This window comes from Mustela putorius, unplaced genomic scaffold (genome assembly GCF_011764305.1).
Source record: "Mustela putorius furo isolate JIRA1106 unplaced genomic scaffold, ASM1176430v1.1 tig00000450_pilon_pilon_pilon, whole genome shotgun sequence".
Lineage (NCBI taxonomy): Eukaryota > Metazoa > Chordata > Mammalia > Carnivora > Mustelidae > Mustela > Mustela putorius.
The window spans coordinates 25,006,829-25,028,511 of record NW_025421385.1 but is presented as its reverse complement, the minus strand read 5'-3'; the positions used below and the strand labels follow the sequence as shown (position 1 = coordinate 25,028,511).

General features: G+C 42.0%; 1 protein-coding gene across 1 annotated transcript in view; it reads left to right on the top strand.

Annotated features, from left to right (window-relative positions):
* CRYBG1 (crystallin beta-gamma domain containing 1) overlaps positions 1 to 21,683 on the top strand; it is a 196,755-nt gene that overhangs the window by 150,881 nt on the left and 24,191 nt on the right. Inside the window, exons 4-9 of the mRNA XM_004753439.3 lie at positions 3,709 to 6,031; positions 9,286 to 9,333; positions 9,423 to 9,541; positions 11,332 to 11,497; positions 13,964 to 14,103; positions 20,294 to 20,420. Of these exons, the coding sequence (XP_004753496.1) occupies positions 3,709 to 6,031; positions 9,286 to 9,333; positions 9,423 to 9,541; positions 11,332 to 11,497; positions 13,964 to 14,103; positions 20,294 to 20,420 (2,923 nt within the window). The remainder of the gene's footprint in view (positions 1 to 3,708; positions 6,032 to 9,285; positions 9,334 to 9,422; positions 9,542 to 11,331; positions 11,498 to 13,963; positions 14,104 to 20,293; positions 20,421 to 21,683) is intronic.

Here is a 21,683-nt window from a genome sequence, read left to right as displayed (position 1 = left end):
TTCTGTGCATGGTGTTGTGCCAGGAACTATGCGGAAAAACTCAGACTATGACTCAGTATATTGCCCTTGAGAAGTTTATGGCCCACTCTGGCTTGCAAAAGGAAGAGAAAGAACTGTCTGAGGTGATGATGGCTGAGGGAACTCCTGAGTGGGTTATCAGCTGTAAAGTCTGGGGACGTGCAAAGCAGGAGAAATCGCTGTGGGCTTTTTGGAGCTGGGCTTCTGCCTTGATGCTGAATGCGGTGTGTATAGGAGCATGGCGTAGGGAGGGCTCTCTGGAAAACTCAAGATCCTCTCCCCTTCCCATGCTCTCATTCCCCCACCTCCCAGCTAGCGCCTGTACAAAAGGACTATGGAAACTGCCCGAGTTTTTCCTACATTTGCGCATTTATTAAAAGAGCCAGTATTTTCCCAGCATTTTGATTCTTAAACCGGATGATTTCATCCCATTTGAGTTCTTGGGTAAGTAACCTTTAGAGTAGGAGGTCTGGTAAATACTGGAGGAAGAACCTGCTTAATGAGTAATGTGAACTACCGCCCCAGTTGCCAACCTGGAGACCTTTGATAAAGTCACCTATTTATTCTGCAACGGCAGTGTGAGAGAAGAAACCAGAGTGAATGATGCCCATTATTTGAAGAAGGCCAGTGTGACTGAACATTCAGACCTCGAGTGTGAGCTTAGAGAAACGTTGCTGTGGAGCATTGAGAGGACGCCTTCCCTGCCTTCCAAGCGGAGTGCGCCAGTGGAAAAACCAGAAATGTTGCAAGGAGGAGGGTAAACAAACCTGGGAAGCGATTCTTATAATGAAACTCTTCAGGTGCCCTTTTGGGCCCAAGAACTAAATCAAATGTCTTCTTCTCTGTGCCGATTATTTCCTACCTAAAATTTTCCCTTTGCAAGGCATTTGGCTTAATTGTGTTTTCCACAGGGCCTCGCACTGTGGAAATTGGTGAATTGGCCAGCTCTGGAAATGGGAAATCAGTTCCTTCTAGCTTTTTTCTGTTTGATGGATTTTTTTCCCAGCGTTTTTCCCCCTCTGATTATATTTCAAGAAAAAATGCTATCAGATGACTTTTTAAAAATAATTTGCACCTGATGTTTTAGTTAAACTTAGGTTATAGTCCCTGAAAAAGGACTATATAGCAGAGAGTTTCTTGATGCTGTTAGAAAAATTATGCCTTCAGTTCTGTACCAAGGATTGAATGTTGAGATTCTTAACAATGGTATGTTTAGAATAAGGAGAATTTTCCTCTCCTAGCCATGGCTTTTTAGACACCAGATTATTTTCCCCTCTCACATTATAATAAAGGTATTAAACATGAATTATAGAAGCCTTCCTTTTAATCAGTTTGAGCTAGGTTAATTGTAGTGACTCTTGGTAGCAGAACTTAATAGCACAGAAAGTTTGGTTGTAAAATATATTTTGATCTTGGTGTAAATCTTTAATGTGCAGATGTGTTTCCTGTCCTTAAGGTAGGTTATTGGCTAACCTTTGGTGTTTTCCATTTACATCGCAAGATACACTTTGATGTTTGTTTCTTGAGCTGATTAGTGAGAATTTTTAAAAGGTGTATTTACTGGTACGTGAACATCCTTCATTAGCTGATGGTACTTGTAAGCTCTCCATTTCTACTCCACTGGTTTTAGAAATTAATCTTCAAGGTAGTGCATGTAAATTAATTTTCCTTTTAAATTTAAGCTATGGGCTCACCATGGTGGAACCTATCTATCTTATGGAAATGTTGGGGAAAGCAATGCCTAAGAAAAATTCATGAGAGTATATTAAATTAAGTATTTAAATCAAATTCCAAAAAAAAGTAAAAATCTAAATTCCTAATGCCGTGTTTGGGAAGGACTTCTCAAGTCTTTTCAGTCTACTCATTTTATCCAGAAGAGAAAGGTGTCTCACCCAAAGTCATATTGCCTGTTCCTTCAAAAGGCTCCTCTTTCTTGAAGGTCAATGAATCTCATGCTGGTGGCAGCATGAGATTTCTGTGTGGCTCTCCTTTTCATTATCAAGGTGGCCTCCAAAGTCTGATTGCTTCATCTTACAGATCTCCTGCTAATTCATTGACTTCTTGAATAGGTAAAGCTAGAAAGGACCAGAATTGGTCACTGAGGTCTGGAGACACAGGAGCAGTCAGGAGCATAGCCTCTGAAACCAGGACACCTGATTTCAAACCCTGGCCCTGTCACTCACTGGGTATATGACTTCTGGCAAATTACCTGCCTTTTCTAGGCTTCAGCTTCCTCCTCTTAAACGAGAACATATAAAGTAGTACATTAGGCAAGTGCAGTGTTTGTCAAGCGTGTGTCAGTCCGTGATTGTTAGTGGTTATTATCTCTTCATTTCAGAAACCACTAGGCCTATGGTTTAGACATTTTTGTGTGTGTTTAGCCATGGAGCCCATTCTTCTGGGAAGGCTTATATAAAAGTGATATATGAAACAGAGAACTAGAAGTGCTTCTGCTTTAAAGGAGGGTGGCTGGCCCCAGATCCAAGCCTCTGTCTCTATTGTCTCCACTGCAGCTGAAGAGAATCCCCAGAATTGCTTCAGCCATTCCTTGGGGAAGGTGGGCGGTGGGGAGGGGACCAGCTCTATTCTAAACGATCTACGTTGTTTTTCTAGGCAGAGAAGGTAGCGAGTCCAGTGAGTTAACCTGACCAAGCTCACATAGATAATCAGTGTAAGGACCAGGCCTGGTGAACGTCATACAGAGAACATTTTGTTTCTCAGAAAGAGAACAGTACATACATTCAAAGATTTGTGATTTCCACTGGGAGTAATAACCAAGAAACATTAGAGTTTCTCTCTAGAGTGAGGGGAAACTCCTTTTGCCCCCCAAAAGGTGACAAAACCAACAATTGAGCAACTGTTAAGTAAATTATGGTCCATCTGTATGATGAAAATTTCATGCAGACATTATGAAAAACTTCAAATTTTAGTAACTTGAAACTATGAAAAATGTGACATATAAGATTAAGTAATCTTTTTTTTTTTTAAAGACAAGATCCGAAACTCTGTGAACAGAATAATTCCTCTTCTGTTTAAAGGACTTTACTATGCACACAAGAAGACTGAATTTTACTAAACTATTAACAGGGAGATTATCTGAGTCATAGGAGTATGAGTGATTCTTCATTTTTATATTTTCCAAATGTTCTGTAGTGAAGACACTTACATAATCAGAGTAAAGTTACATAAAGGAAGATGAAGGGGATGAAATACCCAAAGAGGTAAATAACAGATAAATATTTTTTAAATCTAGCCCTTTGAAATAATATTTAAAATTATAAAAATACACAATTGATGTTTGGGGGGATCATTTACATATTTGAAATAAGGGAGTACATTAAATATAAAAATTCAGTCTAATGTTCTTCAAGCCCTAAGATGTCTTCTAATTCTAGTGGCTGAGCACTGTATTCACTTAATTAGGGACTTGGTAAGTTTGCTAACATCCCATCTCTTGATTTTCTTGGCTATATAATTTTCTCATCTATCATACAGAAGCGAAACATTCACTAAAAACAGTTGAAAGTGTATTTAAGATGGTTTTTAAATAGTCTCATAAAAAAAAAAACCCAAATGTTACTTAACAGAAGGCTGTTGGCTTTTCATAGTAATAAGCATTTTGTAATGAATTGGTATGTTCACTTTTTAAAACTAGGTCAATAACTTTATCTCACTGCTCTATTTTTGCAGCCCGGCCAAGCCCAAACATGTGGAACTAAATCTTAAAACTCCCAAGAATCCTGACAGTTTGGGAAATGAACATAATCCATTTAGCCAGCCAGTTCATAAAGGAAACACTGCCAACAAGATCTCCTTGTTCGAAAACAAACGGGCCACCAGTAGCCCAAAATATGCTGACATTCGAAGCACAAGGAACTCTCCTGCCTGTAATAAGACCTTCGTCGGGAGGGCGAAGTTGAATTTAGCCAAAAAAGCCAAAGAGATGGAGCAATCTGAAAAGAAAGGCATAGTAAACAGTCACCAGAATGGTATGCTGGCAAAGGAGAGCTCGCCAGAACCCAAAGTTATGGAGGAGGAGATCCCACCAGCCGCTGGGAGCCCCAGTGCGGGAGGGACGGAGGGCGAGCCTACCGAGGGTCAAGCTCTCAGTGCTCCGCTTACCCAGGGTGATAGAGCAGAAGTGCAGATAGATGCAGGCTGCCCTTCCAAAGTGGTGGGTACTACCCTGATTCCTGCCACGGACCACAAGCCCTTAGGAGAGGGTGACTCAACGGCTGCAGACAGCAAAAGGCTTGCCCTCGAAAATATGACTGATCTGGCACAGGACATTCCCACTGTTCTTGATACCAAAGATTCCCCTCCAACAGCCAGACCAAAGCCACAGGATACATTTTCTGACTCACAGCCCCCAGCGGAGTCATCTAACGGGCCTTCTCGCTCACAGCCCGCACCCGGAGACGCATGTGTTCAAGCTCCCGGAAGCAACGTTCCACGCACCCATGTAGAAGTGTCAGAAAACCATCACGGATGTGTTCTGCCTGTGTCACATAAGAATGAGGAGAGAGTGCTGCCCTCCAGACTTGCAGGGGGAGGAGGAGGAGGGGCCGCAAACCCTGCTCTGTGCACAGAGCACAGCCCGGAAGCTGTGGGAACCAAGCGTCCATCCAAGGTGCTGGTCCAGGTCCGGTCCTTCGTGCTCCCCGTGGAGAGCACCCAGGATGTGGGCTCCCAGGTCATCTCAGAGAGCTCCAAAGTTAGAGAAGCACAGCTGCCAAGCTGTCACAATGATGACCTTGAAGTGGTTTCTGTTGCAAGCTGTGCTCCCCAGAAAGCAGAAGGGCTGGGCGGCGAGAGCACGTCTCCCGAACACATTCATTGCAAAGAGGAACAAGCAGCAAAATCTGGCCCGCAAGTCATGCCACCAGAATCAGAGAAAACTCAGCCTATCCAGGCTCAAAGTCAGGGTGACCGAAAACCCCCGAAGACTGACTCCCCTGGGAGCAGAAACCCTCTAGAAACTCCCCAAAGACCAGATAAAAATGTTGTGAATGGCCAGGCCAGCCCTGCCAGTCTTCTGAATGTGTCTGTGGGTAGTGATGATAGTGTATTTGATTCTTCATCAGATATGGAAAAATTCACTGAAATTATCAAGAACATGGACAGCACCGTCTGTGTGCCTCAGAAGAAAAAGAAGGCCAGGGTGCCCAACTCGCCTGCTCCTCCCTTTGTCATGCCTCCGATTCATGAGGACAATTTAGAAAAAGTGTTAGATCCCAACGTGTTTACCTTTGGTCTGGGGAAGAAGAAGGAAAGCCAGCCAGAAATGTCACCGGCTTTACATCTGATGCAGAACCTTTACACAAAACCCAACCTGAGGCCCAAACGCACATCTACCGAGCAGAGTATCCTCTTCAAGTCCCTGTACACAAATGGGAAAGACGACCCTTCCACGGCTCCGGAGACAAACGACAAAGAGAACAAAGATGTCCCCAATGGCGGAATTAAGAGATCGAGGCTAGAGAAGAGCGCACTCTTCTCCAGCCTGCTGCCTACTTCACCGCAAGACAAGATCTTTTCTCCCTCTGTGACGTCAGTCAGTACCATGACCACGTCTTTCGGCACTCCTCACAACACTTCTCTTTCTCGGGCTTCCGCATTACCGCCCAGGGTGGAGGGGCCCCCCCCCTGCGGTGCAGACCGAGAGCAGCCAAACCTTCCCCCCAGCAACGGAAAGGTCTTCAATTTCGATGCCACAGATGCGGCTCCTTCGGGCTTGAAAAGCACAAGCTACATGGAGAGATACCTGCCCAAAGAGGAAACCAAAGAAGACCTGGGTTCACGAAGCAACCCACACTTGTCAGAAACCCAGCTTTCTGAATTTTCTAAACTGAAGAACAGTGATGATCCAGAAAAGGCTAATCGTGTCGGAAGCGTTCTTAAGCCCAACTTGCCAAACTATGGAAATAGCGACGCAGACTTCATGGGTCTTTTCAAATCCAGCCGGTTTGACCCCAACGTGTCTTTTTCTGCCATGTCCTTATCAGATACGACCGTAAGTAGCAACGTATTTTACCATTTATGGGGGTATTTATAAAATGAGGGGAGAGAGAGAGGTGATGAGCAACTCATGCTCTTTTAAGCGGTTGTGCATGTGAATGATAGTTTTCTGTTCGTTGATCCCATGAAAACCTACAATGTATATAAAGGATTGGAAGCGGCTAAAAAGAAAGGTACTAAGATTTCTGTCTTCAAGGCATTAGTGCTCTAGCAGGGAAAACAAGCTATACATATTTTAAGGCTTATGAATTTATATGTTGTATTCTGAAAGGTGTAGGTTAGGTACCTTGACAGTTCAGAGACAGACGAGTTGTTTTTTCTTACCTAGTTCTGAGTAAAAATGCTCAGTGCTCTGCTTAGAATTTTGAAGGTCTGTAAAGCTGCTTCATTTATTCAGAAAAGCCCCACCAAGAAATCTTACTCCTAACCCTTCTCTTTTGACGTTAAGATTCACACTTTCTTTCTATAAGTAACATTAGATGATTATCCCATGTAATTCAGGAAATCATTTCTCTTTACTTGGAAGTTTCATCAGGGAAACTGTTTTCCTACCAAGCTTTTGGGGCAAAGAATTTTGGTCTACATTGGCTCTTTCCTTTAATATTGTAGAGAGGGCAGCAAAATATGACTTTGAGGAGCAGCTATGATTTCTCCATCCTCTTTCATCCGAATACCAGGAGTTGTTTTCTCTACTGAGTTTTTGGTATGAATTGTGTGTCTTTCTGTTACCAAGCATGATGCTCAAGGGGAGGAAGGATGATGTATGAACCAGGCAGAGTATAAGTTCTAGAGCATAGCTCTGCTGGCCCTGAAACAGGAGTGGGCCTCTGTATTCCTGTTGCCCACGCTGTGAACTAGGCTGTCTGGCCAGTGTAGACCATCTTGTCTCACAGCATAATCTGCCAGAAGATACCGTGCCCTCTTCTTCATTTGAATGGGCACTGTAGCGTGTTTCCATTTGTTGTGTGGGCTTTGGCTCAAGCCTAGCATAGAATACCATTTTGGAAGATCTTTTGAAATGTCCAGAGGAAGTTCAGATCCCCCTTTTCAAAAATGTTCAAACTTTTGGGTCTCAGGACACCTTTATATTTAAAGATTATTGAGGTCCCCAAAGAGCTTTTGTTCACATGAGTTATGCCTGCTGGCACTGATTATAATAGAAACTAACAGTAAAAAAAATGTAAAGCCTGAGAACACACAAGGACACCTTCTGTTAACCATCAGAATGGTGGTGTCATCACACATCCTGGGCTCTCTGGAACATTCTGCTGTACTCCTGTGAAAGAAAGAGACTGAAAAGGGAAAAATACTCTCTTTGTATGAGAAGAGTTTTGACCTCCTTGACTTCCTGAAAGGTTTTGGGGATCTTCCAAGGGCCCCAGAACCACACTTTGAGAACCACTGTGGTAAACAAACAAACCTAAATCAGCCTGTAGCACTCAGAAATCAGAAGATTGTTAGGTATTTCTCTTAAGCACAGAATATTTCCACTGGCCTACTTTCCATTCATTACTGCCTTCTTTTCTCTTTTTACTCATTCTTAGATCACTTCTCTTATCTCATAGCAGTTTGATGAGTCTAACAACAGAATATACAGCTTCCTTATGGAATCTCTTGAAAAATCAAACCAAATGGAGTAAAAAGAAGAAAAAAAGTATTTTCATACTTTATCTAAGTGTTTTTATGGTTAAAAAATTTCATTTTTTGTTTTTCCATAGGTCTTGGGCTTTGTTTACTCTATGACCATTCTGTCTTTATTGTCTTAATGTGAATTTTGTTTTAAATTTCTGGCCTTTTCTTCAGCTTATTTCACTTAAATAAATAAGTAGATGCCATTTTGATTTTTAATAGTGTTCTACTGAGGCCTTCCTGTGGTCTTTGGTATACTCTACTATGGCCTAGTGCAAGAGTGATCAGGTTAAAAGCAGTCCTAAGAATAAGCATCCTGGTCAGCATTGAAAGTAGTCTGTATTGTATATTTTTTCATGTATAATTACTATTATTATTATTATGTAATGTATTTCTGGTTTTACTGGTCTTGTCAGATGTTCTTGAAAATGATTAGTTTTGGAACCATAGAGAAACCTATTTTGTCCTTCAAAAAGGCAGGATTAAGGAAACTATATGCAATATACATTGTGATACATCCCACAAGCTCCTTTTTATTTAGACTAATACTTGTGATATGATGGTAAGTTGATAGAAGACAATATTTGTAGATTCAGATAAGGTGTATGTATGAACACATAACATTGATGTAGCTCCTTCTAGATACATGATTAATACTTATAATTTCTCTGTATTTGATATTATACAGAGATTGAATCATAATTTATTTTTTTAAAGATTTTATTTATTTGAGAGAGAGAGAACATGAGAAGGGGGAGGGTCAGAGGGAGAAGCAGACTCTGTTGAGGAGGGAGCCCAATGCAGGGCTCGATCCCAAGACTCCAGGATCACGACTTCCAGGATCATGACCTGAGCTGAAGGCAGTTGCTTAACCAACTGAGCCACCCAGGTGCCCCTGAATTATAATTTCTTAGCTGAATTCTTATTCTGTGCACTGATGTAAAACATAGGTCTGACTCTTGGGCCTTGAATTTTCTAGATTGTTGGAAAATGAGGAAAAACTGAGGAGCTCCTTGCTGGTCCAGTTGTTTGTCTGACTCTTGATTTGGGGTCAGGTTGTGGGACGAGGCCATGCATCAGGCTCCTAGCTGGATGTGGAACCTGCTTAAGAATCTCCCTCCTGAGGCGCCTGGGTGGCTCAGTGGGTTAAAACCTCTGCCTTCAGCTCAGGTCATGATCGCAGGGTCCTGGGATCGAGTCCCGCATCGGGCTCTCTGCTCAGCAGGGAGCCTGCTTCCTCCTCTCTCTCTGCCTGCCTCTCTGCCTACTTGTGATCTCTGTCAAATAAATAAATAAAATCTTTAAAAAAAAAAAAAAAGATTCTCCCTCCTCCGCCCCTCCCCCTGCTCTCTCTCTCTCTCCTCCTCCCTCCCTGTCTCTCTAAAAACAAACAAACAAATAAATGAGGAGAAATTGAAATAGCACATTTAGCTAGAGGAGAAAAACTGCTCTTAATTTAACAGTGTGGACTCAGAGCTTTAATATAGCTTTGGCACAGATCAAGGTGGATTGTCTCAAAATCAAAGAATTTTGAGGCAAATAAATAGATCGTGGGCAGAGAAACTCTGCAGAGTATTACACAAAGCTTAATTTGTTGTGTTTTTGTTCATCTGATTACAGACCCTCAGAGGAAGTCTTACAAATAAAATCAATCCCCGGCCTGGAAAGGTAAGATGATGGATGCTGTGTTTCTAGTCAGGATTTTATTTTGGTCTGATAACGTCCAACTGTGTGCTGCCACTTTCATTTTCATGTAGGTAGTGATCTTCAGGGACCCAGATGTCTCTGATGAGTGCATTGAGGTTTTCAGTGATGTTGAGGATTGCAGCTCTTGGAGCCTCTCCCCGGTGGTCATCGTCAAGGTCGTTAGAGGATGGTAAGACCAGTGCTTTGGGTTCCAGACTTTTAGAGGGTGTGTGTTTCACATTTCTAGTTACCTTTTTGGTCTTCAGTATTTATTTAAAATTATGCCTTCAGTAATGTAAAGGGCAGAAAATACTAGTCTTAGGGGGTATTGCAAGAAATTCATGTCTAAGAAATTACACTTTTGAATCATGTTTCTGCTTTATAGAGGAGATGCCCATTAATGCTAGAAAAGTCAGTTGTGTGTAGCAGTACAATTTTCTTTTCCCATATACCCCACATCACACTGGCCAGGACTACTGGAACTCCGAGTCCTCAAAAACACTTCTGTTTTATGAATTTTCAGTGAGGTTGGGAAGAATTGCGCTAATCTTGTTGGTAGAATTTTCAGTGTTCTATGAGAAAAGACATTGTGAATGACTAACCTAAAATTTATTTTCCAGCCTCTCAGCAACTGATGGTTTTGATTAAAGAAACTGGTGAAAAAATGATTTACCAGCTTGACAGCTTCTAGGAAATACAAAGGAAGTTGAATTAAGAAAAGCCATTTTAAAAAAATCACTTATCTGGCATAAGCACTTATCCTTGATACTGATCTTGTTTGAGATAAAGAAGGCTGGGCTTTAGACATTTGTGGTTTAAAAAACTAGTAAGGCTTTTTATTGTTGTTTTTGTCTTTTCTATTTGATTATATATGCGGCATCTTTCCTGTTAGGTATTACATATTAATTATAGCATTTTTCTATGTATTTAACATGTTCATCACAAAAATATAATTAGCTTTTGTTCTTAAATTTAAAGACCAAAAATAACACTAAAAACAAATATTATATAAATTTTGTTTTAAATATAATAGGGCTCTTTCTCTTTTTTTTAAGATTTTATTTCTTTATTAGAGAAAGAGAGGGAGAGAAGAGAGCAAGCAGGAGAAGCAGCAGAGGGAGAGGGAGAAACAGCAGAGGGAGAGGGAGAAGCAGCAGAGGGGGAGGGAGAAGCAGGCTTCTTGTTGAGCAGGGAGCCATATGTGGGACTCGATCCCAGAAGCCCAGGATCATGACCTGAGCCAAAGGCAGATGTTTAACTGAGTAAGCCACCCAGGCACCCCAGTGTTCTTTTTTTTTTTTTCTTCAACTTTTGTTGGCTTCTCTCTTGAAAGCATAAGCATCTAAGAGCAGCACTGTCATATATTGACATTAGATTTTCTTTAGTGTTTGGATGTTTGTTGTTGGGAAGGGTATTTTTAAAATGCTCTCCATTAACATGCATATAGGGGTTTTTTTTGGTATCAATATTTTGTACCAATATATCCATTGATACAGTCCTGGAATGTAAGTAAAATCCCTCTAGAAGTGTTTTCTACACATATAGGGAGAAAGAATTCTAGGAAAAGTCCATTTATCCAATGTATTACCATTTGTAACTGTTCACGAACTGACCGTTCCATAGAACATCAGTGACTCTGCGATGTTTATATTGATGCCAAAAGTTTTTTAAGATTCTGGTATGGTTTTTGGATTTTCAGAGGCTTAATTATGCCCAGTAAATTTAGTTTTAGAGAGAGTTTATATATTTTAATTGCTGGATAATTGACCAGTGTATATATTTTAATTGCTGGATAATTGACCAGTGTATATATAGCTGGATAATTGGCCACAATATGTGAGAGAGAAAAAGGGAGAAGAGAAGGGGAGAAGGAAAGGGAAGAAGAGGATGGCGTGGGGGAGGCTATTAGCTAGAACACTTGAGTCATCAAAACCTTTCTCACCGACACCAGCTAATAGTTTTGCTGTGTTTTACTCTTAGTTGGATTCTGTATGAGAAACCCAATTTCGAAGGGCACACCATCCCCTTAGAAGAAGGAGAATTGGAACTCTCTGGTCTCTGGGGCATAGAAGATGTTTTGGAAGGAAATGAGGAGGCAGAGTCTACTAAGCCCGTGGTGATTGGTTCAATCAGACATGTGGTCCAGGTAGGTTATGGGAAAACCAGAGTCTAATGATTCAGTCAGCAAGTATTTATTGAATGCTGGGGATGATTCTTTCTTTGAGAGAAAAGTTCATGTTATGAAATTAGAGACTGGGGGAAAATGTTCGATCGATGCTCTATGAATATATTTTCTATAACTTCAGTGTTCGTACACTTGAATTAGAAAAGAAACACTCTGATTAGTCATTTTTTTCATAATAAATCTTGAAGGTTAATTTCTCACTCCTGTCCCCCATCCCCATCTCCAAAAATGTATTTTACTTATTAACCTGGTTTGGATGAATTCTATATGAACAGATTTTTCTTTCCCTTTGTTTTTTGGTTGCTGTGTGAGTTCCAATTACCTTGAGTGGCTTATAGGAATTCTATTTTGGAAAAATAATCCCCCAAAAATCCAGTTGAAAGTTCAACTCTGGGGTTCCATGTGGGTTGAAAAACAGTAGGTACTCGAGGTCACTTTAAGGATTTGGCTAAAACGTCTTGGCTCCTTATTTGTTGATGAGGAAGTTGTCTTTCTTTGTGCCTGTTGGGATTTGATGCTTCTTTACCTTTAAAAATGTAGTTAATCGTATCTTCCAAGTGGAAGATTAAAATCCCATTCGTGTAACAGAGATGGGTGTTTGAGTGTAATAGGAAGAGAAGGAATGTTATGAAATGAGAGTGAGTAAGAATGAGTAACGGTTTTTGGCAGAGGAAAATGCCACTTGATTCTTAAGTCAACATTTCTGGGTGACTTCAGTGATCACTGGTATTCTAACTGATTTATCTTTTAATAGCTTTAAGTACATAATGTGATAAACCTTACAGAAGACATGAAGAACACCATTTAAAATTGTCATAGTCAGTGGTTTAATTTCCCTGCACTCTTTATTTATTGCTCAACTAATATTGGTAATAGAGTAGGGTTTAAGCCCATCATCCCAATCTGCTATCCTGAGATAGCCTCTCTTAAATTTTCTGAATTCTCTGCTCTGTCTTGGCCATATGTCCGTCTGCTTTTTCTGTAGTTGTAATCATGATGATTGTGATAATCATGATAATCTCAGGGTTGTGAGTTCAAGCCCCACACTGGGCTCTACCACTTAAGGAAAAAAATAAAATAAGACAAAAAACAAACAAAACGCAAAAAACCTGTAGCTCTCAATCCTTTTTCCTTCTCCATGCCCATTTCCCTGAAGATCACACTCCCTTTGGCCAACAACTCTTAGTGACGTGTAACTGTATCAGATTCTGGTGGGTGGGGATTTAAAGGCACTTGGGGGGGGAGGGTAAGGTAAATGAAGCATGTTGGTAAAGAGGGGTCTCCTATTTTGCCTGATAATAGCCATATATTTTTTTTTAATAATAGCCATCTTAATGCAATTCATGCTTTTCATGTCACTACATGGTTTGAGGTTTTCAAGAAATGATGTACTATCACTTATTTTACCTTCTCTGTGGAACCTAAGGCTATTTCTAGATTTGTTACTATTTTAAATAATATTGTACGAACATTTTGGTGCATTTAATTGTTTGTAAATTGCTGATTTACTGGTGTGAATGTTTTCTGAAAGGTGTCATATTAAAGGATCGGGATATATTCCTGGTTCCGGATACATTATGATTTTTTTTTTAACCGATTATGTTTGTGGTTGCTTTGAAACATGAACATAAATCACAACACATTGAAGGGGAGCACCTTTTTAGTTCATTAAATTTGTTTCTTTTGGTAATGGTTAAGAAAGCCTCCCCTGATCTCACCCAAGTGTAATTTCTTCTGTACCTCAGTGGACCTAGCTCAGCAAGATTAAAGTTCAATAAGTGTTTGACTAACACGTAGGGACTCAGCCAGCCAACGCCTCTGATGTGTCTGATAGGCAGGACGAGCACGTCATGGTACACAGCATGGTACACGGAGCACGGTACAGGGATTTGTAACTCACCACAGATGTGTACCATTACTTTCACAACTTAGACCAAACCAATATCTTAGAGATTTGGTTCACAGTCAAGGAGAGTTACCACAGGGGATTTATAGGCACAAAACAGCAGTTGAGGAAGGCCCCAAACGCAGCCCCTCTCTGGACTAGAGAGCCTCTGGACTTGGATGGCCGTGTCTGACTGAAGCAACTCAAACTCTAGTAACCAAGAAAAGCCAAACAGTTTTTTCAGTGAGGATGAGAGAAATAAATATGTTCTAGAACTCTAGTGAAATACACTTCTGGGGATTTTTGCTTGAATGTCACACCGTGCTCGATGGCTAAAGCAACATGGCTACCTCACAAGTCACATATTCCTAAATCGTGGCTGAAGACAGGGTAGGGGTAGATGGCAGGCACTCTGTGAAATGTATGTGTGTATTTAAAATTTGTTGTAATTATTTGAAAAGAAAGGATAATGAGCTTATTGTACAGTTAAATACATGGTGTAATTATTAAATACATGTGCTTTTTTTTCTTTCTTTCTTCAGGATTACAGAGTTAGTCAGATTGACTTATTCACTGAACGGGAAGGGTTAGGACTCCTGAATTCTTACTTCGACGACACTGAAGAGATGCAGGGATTTGGTATAATGCAGAAGACTTGTTCCATTAAAGTACATTGGGGCACGTAAGTATTTTGTTTCAAATACAATTTTTTTTTAAAAATCTAGTTACTTATATGAGAGAGAGAGAGGAAGCACACAAAGGGAGAAGGAAGGAAAGAGCGAGAAGCAGGCTCCCCACTGAGCAGAGAGCGCAGAACCCCCAGATCATGACCTGAGCCAAAGGCAGACGCCCAGCCAACTGAGCCACCCAGGTGGCCCTCAAATATAATTTTAATGAAACTTTTTTGTGAGTGTCCTACTGGAAAGACTTGAGATACTCTGATCTGTGTCCTATAAAGTACCTATTAACTAAAAGGGTTTTGTGTTTTGTTTTCTTTTTTCTCATAAGGCACATAAAATTCTGATTCTTTTGTACCTGAGTTCCTATGATTCAGCTCTCTTAGAAACAATAACATTCTCAGGGGAAGTGCCGGGGAGGAAAAAAACTGCATGTTTAATGTTGGGATTTCCTTATCACAGAGGAACCTGATTCATACCCAGCTGAGTAACAGCTTTTACCTTCATGGTAATCCAATGGAGGTAATCCAAAGCATGTGTTCCTGATATCTCATGGGGGATGGAGGCCAACACACGTGGTACTTTCCTTCCTTGAACATTTTCACACAATGCGATCTAGAGCCCCTAGGACATTGGTTTCAGAAATCACAGGAAACTGCAAAAGTATTTGGAAGGAAGTGGGAATATCTGAGATGGGGGAAATTAGGACAGAAGGTGCAGGTGTCAGTCCTGAGTACGGTGGCCTCTGAAGGGGAGTACCAAGCCCGGCGCAGCAAAAGACAGCCCCGGGGGTGCCAGGAAAAACGCTGAAGCTTCTTCATATTTCACTTAAAATCTCCTCCTTTTATGATTTTATTTTTGTGCAAGGTTTCTGTTAAATTCATAATATATTATGTGATAGTGTATATCCTTTATAAATATTCATATATTCGAGAAGGCTCAAAAGTTTTGTCAGTGGGCTGTGTATAAGATAATACCTGTGTTAATGTGTCAGAGAGAAAATACTACAAGAAATAGGAGTTAGAGAGAGGAATAGTGGTAGTGCCATTTTAGATAGGATGGCAGGAAAGGTCTCTGGTGACATTTTAAGTGGAGGCCGGGAGGAAGTGAGGGAGTCAGCCCTGAAGATGCCCGAGGGGGGATGGGCAGAGGGCAAGTCCCAGGCAGGAAGCAATTGCAAAGCCCTGCTGGGTGTGTTTGGGGAACTGCCAGGAGGTCAAGGTGGCTGGAATGCAGTGAGCTTGAAGAATTGGGATGACAGAGAGGCCTGTTGGCAGGCCTTGGGAGGGATTTTAGACGACTCTGACATGGTGGATCACAGGAGGATTTTGATCTAACTTGTGCTCTGGAAAAATCACTCTCGCTACTCTGTAGAAAATAGACTATAAAGAGGCAAGAGTGGAAACAGAAACCAGTTAGGAGGCAATGAAGTTACAATAGGCAAGAGGTTGCGGTGGCTTAGACAGTGCTAGTGAGAGGTGGTCAGATTCTGGACACATTTTCCTGGTAGAACTGTCAAGTTTGCTGACAGACTGTATGTGAGCGGTGAGGGGCTGAGAAATAGCTAGGGTTTGGGACCCCGGCATTGATTGGGTTGGAGAAAACAGTTTTGTTTTGAGAGGTGGAGTTGGAAGGGTCAACTGTTCATTCAGGTGAGGGGACAGGAAGAGGACTGGCTACGGGGGACTGGGGTTCAGGAGGGAAGCTGGAGGTGGAAATTCAGGAGTAGGTAGCATGGAGAAAGTCTTTAAATCCTGTGCTGGACAGATCTCAAAGGGAGTAGGGAAGCCATCTGAGCCTTGGGCATGTTTATATTTGGTGGTTGAGAAGGAAAGGAGGAATCTAAACAAAGACAAGGGCTTCATCTCCTGCTGCCCTTGGTTGTTTTTTTTGTTGTTGTTGTTTTTTTTTCCACATCAAAGAGATCAGTATATTTTATTTCTTAACATATTAAAGTTAAATTGAGAAGGACCCCTTTCTTTAAAAGAACGAGATGGGCATCTGCTATAATATGTTCATCTCGATGTCTGGAAGGCTTCATGACTCAGGCTTGGGCTCTGTCAAGGCATAAAGAGCTACTCCTAAGTAACATCTCTTACCTTTGCAGTGAGTTTAACTCCTCTCACAGGGGCCAGTCACAAACCTGCCACAGTGTCCAGTTTTTCACGGCCATTCATTTCTGTTGTCATGACGATAATAAGAAGCTGGTTTGGAGGTCAGCTCCAAGTTGGGGTCCTTGAACTTGGTTGGTTGGCTTTGGGAGTAGGTCATTAGTACTTTTATAGATCTTCGAGGGGAGTCTTGATGGGTTAGGAGAATTCAACTGCTAGTAAACACCTGAGTCCATTTTGCTTCTTTGACACATCGGTCCTCTGAACTGGTAGCCGAGAAGTCTTTGCTATGTGAGGGACTCCGCTAGATTCCATTAGATTTATTCCAGGGCCTACTTACGTAACGGGGGTTAAACTCTTCTACACATACACACAAGAAGGGAATTGCTTGTCAAATTCTTTTTGGGGAAAATGAGGAATTTCTAAAATTTTTAATTTAGAAGTCAAGGGACAGTTTTGAATAGCCAAATGTTCTTGTCAATTTTATTGAGACATATTTGATATACACAGAGGATGTTATGTGTGAATTATGAAGCCTGGTACTAAGACAGATCCCCGTGTGCCTGCCCCCTGACTTAGGACCTCACCTTTACCAGCACTGCGAGCGGCACCCAGCGTGGCCCACCCTGGGCCCATCCCCCCGACTTCACACCCATAAACTCTCTCTGGAATTTTGTGGTTTTCCCATACCTTTATTTTACACTTCTGTCCTTGCAAGGTTTTAGGTCAGAGAATATTCCACAACCTGGTTTTGTCTCTGAGCATTTCCTCATATCATTTAACTTGTCCCAGTGTTGCCTGAATTTTCTGTATTGAACGGGTTACATCTAGAGGCGTGATCAGATGCAGGTGTGGAAAGGACCCTTCACACGGGTAGTGCTACATCGTCACGTTGCATCACAAAAGGCGGCATGTGATTCCTATTAACTGTACTGAGTTGGGTTGCTTGTTTAAATTGGGGCCTCCAGCACTTGCTGTGATGAGCCCTGAGTGCCATTCACAACCGAGGAATCCTTGAACACTGCATCTGAAACCAATGATGTACTCGATGTTGACTAACTGAATTTAATCCGAAAAAATTTTTAAAAATTGGTGCCTCCCACAACTCTCCACTGTAAAGGGACATTTTCCCCTCTGAGAGTCATAGCTCGCCCTCTTCAGAGCAACCTCAAATTAGCATATTCATATTTTTTTGCATATCCAGTTGGTTCCTGTAAATAGCCAGCACTCCTAGGGAGCCGTGCCTGGAGAGTAAGACTGAGGGTCCAGCTGGAAATGCTGTTTGAGGATAAGTGAACAAGAAAAGATCAATGTTTCTTATGTGGCTAAAAGGCATTTTTAAAAGAATAATTACAGAATGTTTTTAATCAACATATAGATAGCCATTATAAACATACAAAGGGATGTTGTTGAAATAATATGTATTTTTTATCATTTTTTTTAAAAGCTCACACTTTATAATTATACTATTTATTCATAAGGTAGGTAAGAGTTCATTACCTAAGTGCATGGGAAAATAGGAGGACTTTTAGAACCTGAAATAACACCGCCTGAAGATAGTTTCCCCCTCTCCTGATGGCCTCGTGAATAATGTATCTTGTGGGACTAGAACTTGGGAAAAATGAATCACGCTCAGTGGACGACTTTGGAGATTCCAAAGTCCACCCAACCCTGATAAGTGTGGGTTTGAGTTTCCTTCCTGCTCATCGAGGAACTGTCCTTTCCAGTGTGTCTGTTTGTGTTCAGTCTTTTGACAAATTTCCCTTTGCCCCAGATTACCTCCCTTCTGTAAATGGTACGTGACTAAATCACCTGCTTCGAGAAAACTGAAGTGTTTTGTATCAGGTGAATAAATGCCCTCACCTCAGACTGTAGAAGGGAAGGCCTCCTGAACGCGGTCCTGTGCCCAGCTATCCCCTCAGTTCTCCCCAGCACCTGCCTACGAGCCGTGTGCTGAGTTTACAGAAAGTGCCACCCATTCACTTGTGAGGACTCAGGCTCCATGGCCCTTGGCTCGGTAGACCAGTAGCACCATTGCTGACGAACTGCCATTAGTTGGGGGTGTGAAACCCAGGTGTGGTGTGCCTACGGGAGCTTAGAGCTCTAAGAACTAGGTAATGTATTCCTAATTCTCATGCCTCAAACCTAAGGAGGTCTAAAGGACCCCACTCTTAGCCTTCATTTTCTTGTGTTTTAGGGCACTGTAGTGCTATTTGTTAAAAGATAAGCCTTTTTCCCCTTAATTTTTTACTGACGTGTGTGTGATATTTGTACAAAAAAGTGCACAACAAATCATAAGTGTATCATCTGAGTGAATTTGTGAAGTAAACATCATCGAGATCAAGAAATAGAAGACAGCGGGTATCTCAGAAGTCTCCTTACTTGTGCTTCCTCCTGCCATCCTCTTACCCCCAGCATAACTGGTACCCTGACTTCTAACCACATGGACTAATTTGTTTTGAATTAATCCACATGTATACCACTCAGTCTGTCAACATTTGTGTGTGTGTGTGTGTGTTGACAGGTCTTCAGGAGGATTTTGATTGTAAATCCCTGTATAATTAGGGAGTCCAGAGAAGCTACTGGCTTATCCAAGGGAATCTTTAACGAAACCCATCACCCAAAATGTGCCTTGGGCCAAAATTGGGAAGGAGAAGGCAAAGAGGAGAATCAAACCTATTTTGTTGATAAAAGATTTTATTTATGGCCACCTTCTTCTTCTCCGCACAGTGTTCTGGGGATAATGAGATACCCCAGCTAGGACTCTTTGGCCAGACTAACAAGGAATTGGAGAAGATAAGTGCTCACCAAGAGTTCTGTGTTTGTGTATAAGGGGCTGTTCTACTACCTCCCTTACATGAACATCCCATCTCTACAACCTCTCCTTCCCAGAACTCGCCTGGGGAACTAAGAAAGTGATGAGACTGTGCACAGAGTTTCGAGGCCGTTCTAACAGGCATGGTTTTCTGGTTTTCTGGTTTCTAGCACATGAAGGGAGGGTGGGGCTGCTTGTTCTCTGACCACAGCGGAAGTGACAGCTGACAAGCCTGATAAAAGGGTGTGGTATTGAAAAGCCGTAAAAATCAGATCCAAGAACTCAAAAAGCTTGGGGCCTGGGAGCAAGCAGCCCTACAGTCCTTCAGAGCCCCCAGGACACCACCACACATTGTAATGCTCCCAGTGATGATCCTGAGTCATTGTAAAAAAGTGTAAATTATGTGCACTTTTGGAATGAGAAAAAGTGCTCCCAAAAAATGAGTAGGAGTCTGGCTCTGTAATCAGCTTGGATCAGCCCTGTATCTGGTACTCCCAGCTGCGTGGCCCTGGGCAATTTACTTAACTTCATCTGTAAAATGGGGACAGTAGTGTTCCTTCCTCATAGTTCTGTTGCGTGGACTGGATCAAATTCCGGGTGGCATTCCTCGTAAGTGCTAGGTGGATGTTACCTGTTACTAGTTTTGGGCATGGTGACAAATGAGTAGGTGGAACATCTGATTCTTTGGTTATAAGTGAGAAGTAGCCGTTTTAAAACATTTTAAAAACAAAGCTTGAGGGCGCCTGGGTGGTTCAGTGGGTTAAGTGTCTACCTTTGGCTCAGGTTATGATCCCAGGGTCCTGGGATCGAGACCCACATTAGGCTCCCTGCTGGGCGAGAAGCCTGCTTCTCCCTCTCCCACTCCCCCTGCTTGTGTTCCCTCTCTCCCTGTGTCTCTCTATGTCAAATAAAATCTTTAAAAATAAAATCAAGCTTGAGTTTCCTGGCTATGGCCTCTTTAAATATATAGAGCGCTACAAAGTAACTACTGCTCTGACTTGAAGTGATACAGACATTTAGGCTTTGAAGGGATTCATCATATAAATTAAAATTAACTGGACAAAACCACAAGGGGACAAGTAAAAGCTCAAGAAGAGGAGCATATAATGGCACATTCTCTTTGAATCTAAGGTTGCTCTGATACCTGAGTGTACCCATTCGTGGCCCAGATACACATCGTCCCCCTCCATTCCTTTCTTCTCAGTGGGGTCCTCTGTGCCCTGGAAACAAATGATGAGCCCTCTCTTTTCTTCCTTGGTGCTTACTTAGGTGGCTGATTTATGAAGAGCCTGGATTTCAGGGTATGCCTTTTGTCCTGGAACCTGGTGAATACCCCGACCTGTCCTTCTGGGACACAGAAGAAGCGTACATTGGATCCATGCGACCTCTGAAAATGGTAAAAACGAAATCTAACAAAACGTTCTTGGAGTCTGATTCTTTGTCAGCTTGACGTTGATAGTTCACAGGCTGGGACTTGGAAGCAATAAAACCAGACTTGTAAAAACACAGATCTGTAGCAGATGGAACCTCTTGCTGGAGGAAATAAGAGGGTGACTTGCTGGACGCTCTAGATGGAAAAAAAAAAATGGGGATAAGCCCACGTTGTCTGCCTTCGAGGCATTTTTTCAGCCTTGCAGAGCCGGCACTCAGTGCACAGAGCTGCAGCCCCCGGCAGGTTTAGGAAGGGAAGACAGTGAAGAACTAAACCTGGTGGAAAAACAGGAAGGACGGATGGAGTCCACCTTCAGGTGATGTGAATGATGTGATTAGGAAATCTTCATGCTCAATCAAGTTGGGTCTTAAAAACCACGCAACACTGTGCTAGATGGAGATGTCAGGGAATGTTCTGCGTGAACCCGGGCGGAGCTGGGAAGGCCAGGGCAGGTGGGCACCAGCCCAGCTGTGGCAATCAGAAGTTGGGGGGTGGGGGCAGCTTTGGGAGCCTTGGGACAGGATGTGTGACTATTATCCTCCCCAGCATCGGCCTCTGCTTCCTCTCCATCGTGTCCCTGTCTTTTACGATATTCCTTCTGTCTCTCCTGCTAAACTCAAGACAGTTGCTCCTGTCTTGTCCCCCGTGGGGAGCACAGTGTGTGCGCAGAGTAGCAGGTGTGTGCGCAGGGTAGCAGGTGCTCGCTAAGGACCTGTGGCAAGAGGGAGGCTCTTGTTACAGTTGTGCTTCTGAAATTGCATTTTGTGGCTCTTTTCTAGAGTCAGTTTGAAACAAATTAGAAAGTCATGGAGATAATTTTTATCTTAACTTTACCTCCTTCCAAAGCCTGTGGGTTAATTACCTCCTTCCGTGTTTGCTGGTCTTGATGCAAAACTCATTTGCATTATAAATAACTTTTTCATTATAAATGATTTTTTTCTAAAAAATCACTTGCAAAGAACAAAGTTCAGTTCGTTTTGTGACTATATGAAAGAATTGTCCCAGGTTTTGAAGACTATTTCAAATGATATAAAAGCTGTAATGCTCAGGGCATTGGAAAAAGATACTTGTGAAATGGGTGCTTAGTACACTTAGTTCCCCTCTGCCCCCATCCACAGAGGATATTTTCCAAGACCCTCAATGGGTGCCTGAAATCATGGATGGCACCAAACCCTATATATATACTATGTCTCTTTCCTATATGTATATGATAGATAACGTTTAATT